The 6,307-nt window shown below is 42.9% G+C and overlaps 1 protein-coding gene across 1 annotated transcript; it reads right to left on the bottom strand.

The window, feature by feature from the left end:
* Window positions 1–633: 633 nt before the first annotated feature.
* Window positions 634–4,536, bottom strand: LOC148932509 (uncharacterized). The gene is made up of 5 exons (XM_089065131.1): window positions 2,679–4,536; window positions 2,399–2,574; window positions 2,110–2,305; window positions 1,845–1,977; window positions 634–1,198 (listed from the first exon to the last, which is right to left on the bottom strand). The coding sequence occupies exons 1-5, from the start codon at window positions 4,534–4,536 to the stop codon at window positions 634–636; spliced, it is 2,928 nt and encodes a 975-aa protein (XP_088921257.1).
* Window positions 4,537–6,307: the final 1,771 nt, after the last annotated feature.

Below are 6,307 nucleotides of genomic sequence, written 5' to 3'. Positions count from 1 at the left end.
ACAAAATTTCACCTACGGGGTTTTTGAAAATAAAAGCAAAAACTAAACTCACGATCCACCACTTCATCCCCCCAAACTTATTTACAACAAAGTGTAAAATAAGTTTGCAGAGTTGGTAGGGACGTGAACTACTGAAAAAAAAGCGTACCTTGAAAATTCTCACGTTGAGGCTTGACTGGGCGCAAGTTGCGAAACTTCGGAAAAATCACGTTGGAAAAATACGCCCAGGCGGCGGCCCGCAGCAGACTGTCCGGCGGTCGCCACGCGACAAAAGAATGTTCCAGCGAGTATGTGGCGGACCGCCGCAGCACATGCGGCGGTCGCCGCGGAGAGGTCAGAACCTGCGAAAAATTTTCAACGCTCAAAAATTAAAACTAACACCAAAAACACTTAACTTAAAGCAAAAAAATGTCAAAAACATGGTTGGGTTGCCTCCCAACAAGCGCTCTTTTAAAGTCATGAGCTCGACGTTACCCCCTTTTTCTTCACTCCTTGGGTGGTTCCTCTAGATCAACCTCCTCCTCCACTATCTTGTCCGAACTGTAATACTTCTACACACGGTGGCCATCCGGAGCTAGCAATTCCACTGTTCCACTGTCATATATATTCTTGATCATGTACGGACCGGTCCATTTAGACCTCAACTTGCCGGGGAATAGAGAAAGTCTCGAGTTGTGCAACAAAACTACATCCCCCCAGCGTGAGCTCTCTCAGGTTGATCATCCGGTCGTGGTAAGTCTTCATTCGTTCCTTATAAATTGATGAACTGTCGTAAGCCTCCATCCTAAATTCGTCCATCTCATTTAGAAAAAGACGTCTTTCTTCACCGGCTTTGCGAAAGTCATGGTTCAACTTTTTGATTGCCCAATATGACCTGTATTCCATCTCAAGAGGCAAATGACAAGACTTACCAAACACAAGTTGATAAGGAGACATACCTATGGGGCCTTTGTAGGCGGTACGATATGCCCACAATGCGTCATCTAACCGGAGTGCCCAATCTTTACGGTTCACGCTCACCGTCTTTTGAAGGACTGACTTGATTTCCCTGTTTGCTAACTCAGTTTGCCCATTTGCTTGAGGATGATAGGGCGAAGTTACTCTATGCTTGACTCCATATTTGTCCAACACGCTGTCCAACCATCTATTGTTGAAGTGAGATCCTCCATCATTAATAAGGGCACGGGGCGTACCAAACCTGCAAAATATGTTTTTTCTAACAAAAGCAATGACAACTTTAGAATCGTTAGTTTTGGTTGGAATTGCTTCCATCCATCTAGAAACGTATTCTACTGCAAGTAAGATATATTGGTACTCTCCTGATTTTGGGAACGATCCCATGAAATCTATCCACCATACATCAAACAATTCTACCTCAATGATGATATTCATAAGCATCTCCTTCTTCTTAGAAATTCCACCCGTTCGTTGACATTCATTGCATTGGAGAACAAAACTAGCGGAGTCGCGAAAAATGGTAGGCCAATAGAATCCACTCTGCAAGACTTTTATCCCAGTTCTTTGCACACCAAAGTGGCCTCCAGTGGGAGACGAATGGCACTTTTCGACTATAGCCACCCAATCTTCTTGAGGGACACATCTCCTAAGTATAGTATCTGCACATCTTTTGAACAAGTAGGGCTCATCCCAAAAGTAAGATCGTACATCTCTATAAAATCTTTTTCTGATAAGGAGTAAGATCGGGAGGATGTACCTTTGCCGCCAAATAATTGACAATATCAGCGTACCAAGGAAAAGTGGCTTGAGTGAAAAACAGGTGCTCGTATGGGAAGTCCTCGTTGATTTCTTAAGATAAATCTTCTCCTTCCACCGGGTGCTCCAACCTTGACAAGTGGTCCGGTACCACATTCTCGCACCCCTTTCTGTCCTTGATTTCTACGTCAAACTCTTGGAGTAACAAGATCCATCGGATAAGTCTTTGTTTTGCATCCTTCTTTGCAAACAAATGACTAATACCTGCATGGTCAGTATAAACAACAGTCTTAGTTCCAACAAGATAGGCCCTAAATTTATCAAAAAAATAAACAATAGCAAGCATCTCCCTTTCAGTAGTCGTGTAATTAGCTTGGGCAGAATCTAAAGTTCAACTAGCATAATATATGACTCTAAAAATCTTGTCCCTCTTCTGCCCCAAAGCTGAGCCAACTGCAATATCACTTGCGTCGCACATGATCTCAAATGGTTGACTCCAATTAGGTGTGATGAGGATAGAAGCGCTTACTAGAGCTTTCTTCAAAGTCTCAAAAGCCTTCAAACAATCGGAAGTAAAATTAAATTTCACATCCTTCTCAAGCAATTTACAAAGAGGTTTAGAGATCTTAGAAAAATCCTTGATGAATCTTCGGTAGAAGCCTGCATGTCCTAGAAAACTTCTTACTCTCTTTTCATTGGGTGGCGGTGGATGTTTCTTGATGGCTGCAATCTTTGCCCTGTCTACCTCTATTCCCGCAGAAGACACTTTATGCCCTAGAACTATACCTTCTTTCACCATAAAATGGCATTTCTCCCAATTGAAAACAAGGTTAGTTTCTACACATCTCTGCAAAACCTTAGCTAGATTGTCAAGACAATGATCATAAGATTTACAAAACACAGAAAATCATCCATAAAAACTTCCATCACTTTTTCCATCAAATCATGAAATATGGCCATCATACATCTCTGAAAAGTGGCAGGGGCATTACACAAACCAAAAGAAATTTTTCTATAAGCATAAATACCATAAGGACATGTAAAAGCAGACTTATGTTGGTCTTCGGGAGCAATTGCAATTTGATTATACCCAGAATAGCCATCAAGAAAATAGTAATAATCGTATCCCCATAGTCTATCAAGCATTTGATCAATAAAAGGTAGAGGGAAATGATCTTTCCTAGTGGCTGCATTTAACATCCTATAATCAATGCATACTCTCCAACCTGTGGCTACCCTAGTGGCTATCATCTCTCCATCCTGGCCGGGTACTACCGTCATCCCCCCCTTTTTAGCTACTACTTGCGTAGGACTTACCGACTCACTATCAGATATTGCATAAATAATCCCTGCGTCTAGTAACTTTATCACTTCTTTTCTTACCACATCTTGCATGATAGGGTTAAGTCTACGTTGGTTTCGCACACGAGGTTTATGCCCTTCCTCAAGTAAAATTCTGTGCATGCATGTGGTAGGGCTAATTCCTTTTAGATCACTAATAGACCATCCTACGGCAGACCTATACTTGTTCAAAACACACAAAAGCTTCTCACACTCTTTCTCACTTAATGCAATGGATATAACAACAGGGTAAGTGTTTTTCGGCCCTAGGAAAGCGTACCTGAGATGGTCGAGAAGAGGTTTAAGCTCTACTTTGGGCGGTCCCCGTGGCTTTCCCACTGTTTTCCTCCTTTCTGCCTCTTCTTCGGGAGTGCGTAATGGTAAGAATGCATTCCCCATTTGGGGAATTCTTTCTGGTAGCACTTCCAATTCTGCAATGATGGCACATACGTTAGCATCACAAGAAGATAAATCTGTGTTAGGAGTAAAAGAATTTTTGAGACAAGTTTCAAGAGGGTCCTGGGTTTGGTGATAAGTGAATTCCACTTCTCCAACACAATCGGTGACGACTTGGATGACACTGCATTCTTGGTAGCCTTCTGCCCCTTCCTTTCCATGAAATTTCAGGGCGTCGTAGATGTTGAATGTAATGCTCTCATCATGTAGCTTTAATGTAAGCTTTCCTTTCTGTACATCTATCATGGCTCCCCCAGTAGCTAAAAACGGTCTTCCAAGTATCAAGGGGACCTTCTTGTTCTCCTGCATGTCAAGAACAACAAAATCAGCTGGAAAAATAAACTCTCCAACTCTTACCAAGACATCTTCTACTATCCCCATTGGTGTTGTTGTGCTCCGATCTGCCATCTGCAGTGTGATTGAGGTGGGACGAATGCTATCAACATCAAGTTTCCTGTAAAAAGACAAAGGCATCAAGTTAATGCTAGATCCTAGATCACATAACGCCCTACCCTTTACATCACTCCCCAAAACACAAGATAAAGTAAAACTCCCTGGTTCTTTGTGTTTAGTGGGTAATCCCTTTTGGATGATAGCACTGCAATTCTCTGTTAGGCCCACTGTCTCGTACTTCCCCCATTTCTTTTTTCTTGCCACCACATCTTTCAAAAAATTGGCGTAATTGGGCATTTGTTGCAGGGCTTCCACTAGTGGAATGTTGATGTGGACTTTACTCATTACTTCCAAGAATTTGGCAAACTGAGCGTCAAGCTTCTTGCTCTTCAACCGTTGAGGATACGGGATAACAACACTACTCTGAGTGGGTCTGTCTGGCTGCTGCTGCCCAGCCGGCGGGCCGCCGAGATGAGGGGTGGCGGTCGCCGGGCTTCCGCCAGTGGCCAATCCTAAGTCTTCCTCGATCTGCTGAGGTATAGGCGGCGGGTCGCCGTGTTGGGGTGCGGCGGACCGCCGCACTGCTTCGGTAGATGCATTCCCTTGCGGCTTCTCTGCCTCCCTTCTTCTCATTCCTAGGTCTCATGCCTCTGGAGGTTGATATGTAGTTCCGCTACGCAGCTGCATGGCATGGCATTTTCCTCTCGGGTTAACCTCTGGCAGGCTAGGAAGGGTACCTGGGTTGTGCCTGCTTCCTATGGTCGTGGCTATGATCCCAAGATTAATTTCCAGCATCTCAACTTGAGCAACTTGGATTTCCAACCCTCTTTCCAAGGTGCTTTTGTTTCTTTCTAGATTTTCCAACCCTCTTTCCAGCAGATTCTCCCAAGTGGAGCGGGGTTGATCCTCCATACCTGCACATATTTCAGATGAGTTATCAGAGCAGTAATCTTGTGCATCATTGGAGAATTCAGAGCAGTTTGGGTCGTAATATGATCCCCCATGGTTGGAGTTATAGTATTCATCGCTAAACCCCCGCTGCTGTTCATAGCCATATGGATCCTTCATCCCTACAGGAAAATCCATAGCAAAAGTAAAATAAAAGTAGAAATAAAAAGAAAAGAACTAAAATAAAAGCGATTAAAATCCAAAGTAGCAAAATTATCCGTTTGAAGATATCACTCCAAAGTGAATTCTCTTCCCCGGCAACGGCGCCACAAACTTGATGCTCTTTTTATTAGCACTAAATAAACCTGTAAGTTTACAGAGTATATATAGTATAGCTAAAGGTTAGTACCGGATATCGAACACGGGGAAGACGAACACAAAGTGTCTATCCTCTACTAAGACTTAAATACTATCTGGATAAACAATTGGGTTTTGAAAACTTTTGAAAAACTAAAAACAATAAAAAGCATAGACCCGCTAAAAGCGAATAAAACACAGAGAAAGACGATAGAGATAAGGGAATCCCAGCGATGTGTGTTCACCGTTATGGTTATACAAAATTCCAACTACAATACCCTAGCACAGTTTATACTTTGAAAGGACGAGTCACCTAGCTTTTGCTCATGCGATACAAATGTTGATTACAAGATTAGGGTTATCAATCCTAACATGTAACTCCAAAAAGCTCCTAAGACCCTTGAAAAGTCCTCACTCTCAATTAACAGTGCCGTTTTAAGGGAAGCTAACTGTAGTGTCTACTAAGTGAATCTAACTCGCTAGAACTCTGTCACAGTTATGAAGCAAGTTATATTAAATCATAGACGATTGTGTCACTCAATCATGCAACATCAAAACTACTTAGGGAAGAAACAAAGTAAAAACAAAACGGATATTAGATAGAAAAAGGAATTTGTATAACCAAAGTCGTTACTGACACATCCCAAGAATCCTATGAATTTAGTTACATATAATTGAATAAGCTAAAAACATAGATTGAAGGGAAGACAATTTGAACATAAAACTAAAGCAAATAAAACCCGTGAGTTGAATCCTTGTCGTTCTTGATGTCCTTCTCCAACTCCTTGCACAATTGAAGTACTCTAGCTCTTGATCTCTATGAATTATCTTGCAAGTAGAAGCTCTCTCTTTTGATGAAGCTTGAGGTCTTATTTATATAACCAAAGCCATGACTTGTTGTAGAAGGAAAAAAATCTCCAAAATATGGTAAAACTGGGCGCAAATCTAGGGCTTCTCGGATTCGCCGCCTTTCTCTGGCGGGCTGCTGCACCTTGGCCAGCGGTCGCCGCGTTGGACTCCAGAGAGTCTGTTCCCTCGGCGGCGGACCGCAGCACATCTTCCGGCGGTCGCCGGACGAGACTTCTCTTCCAAGCACATTTTTCTGAGGCGGACCGCTGCGTTGATCTGCCCGCCGGACGCCGACGGTCGCCGGTTGTCG

Source organism: Salvia hispanica, chromosome 2 (assembly GCF_029641045.1).
Source record: "Salvia hispanica isolate PSC_SH4W2 chromosome 2, Shi_PSC_v1, whole genome shotgun sequence".
NCBI classification, from domain to species: domain Eukaryota; kingdom Viridiplantae; phylum Streptophyta; class Magnoliopsida; order Lamiales; family Lamiaceae; genus Salvia; species Salvia hispanica.
Note: the sequence above shows the minus strand (reverse complement) of the source record. Positions and strands in the feature narration are given on the sequence as shown.

Bases quoted from the DNA above. Each gene is read 5' to 3' on its own strand.
- LOC148932509 (XM_089065131.1), bottom strand. From the start codon at position 4,536: ATGAGAAGAAGGGAGGCAGAGAAGCCGCAAGGGAATGCATCTACCGAA. The intron at 1,978-2,109 runs GTTGAACTTTAG...CTGACCATGCAG, and splicing joins TAGAGTCATATATTATGCTA to GTATTAGTCATTTGTTTGCA. The intron at 1,199-1,844 runs GTTGGAGCACCC...CATATTTTGCAG, and splicing joins GTACCGGACCACTTGTCAAG to GTTTGGTACGCCCCGTGCCC.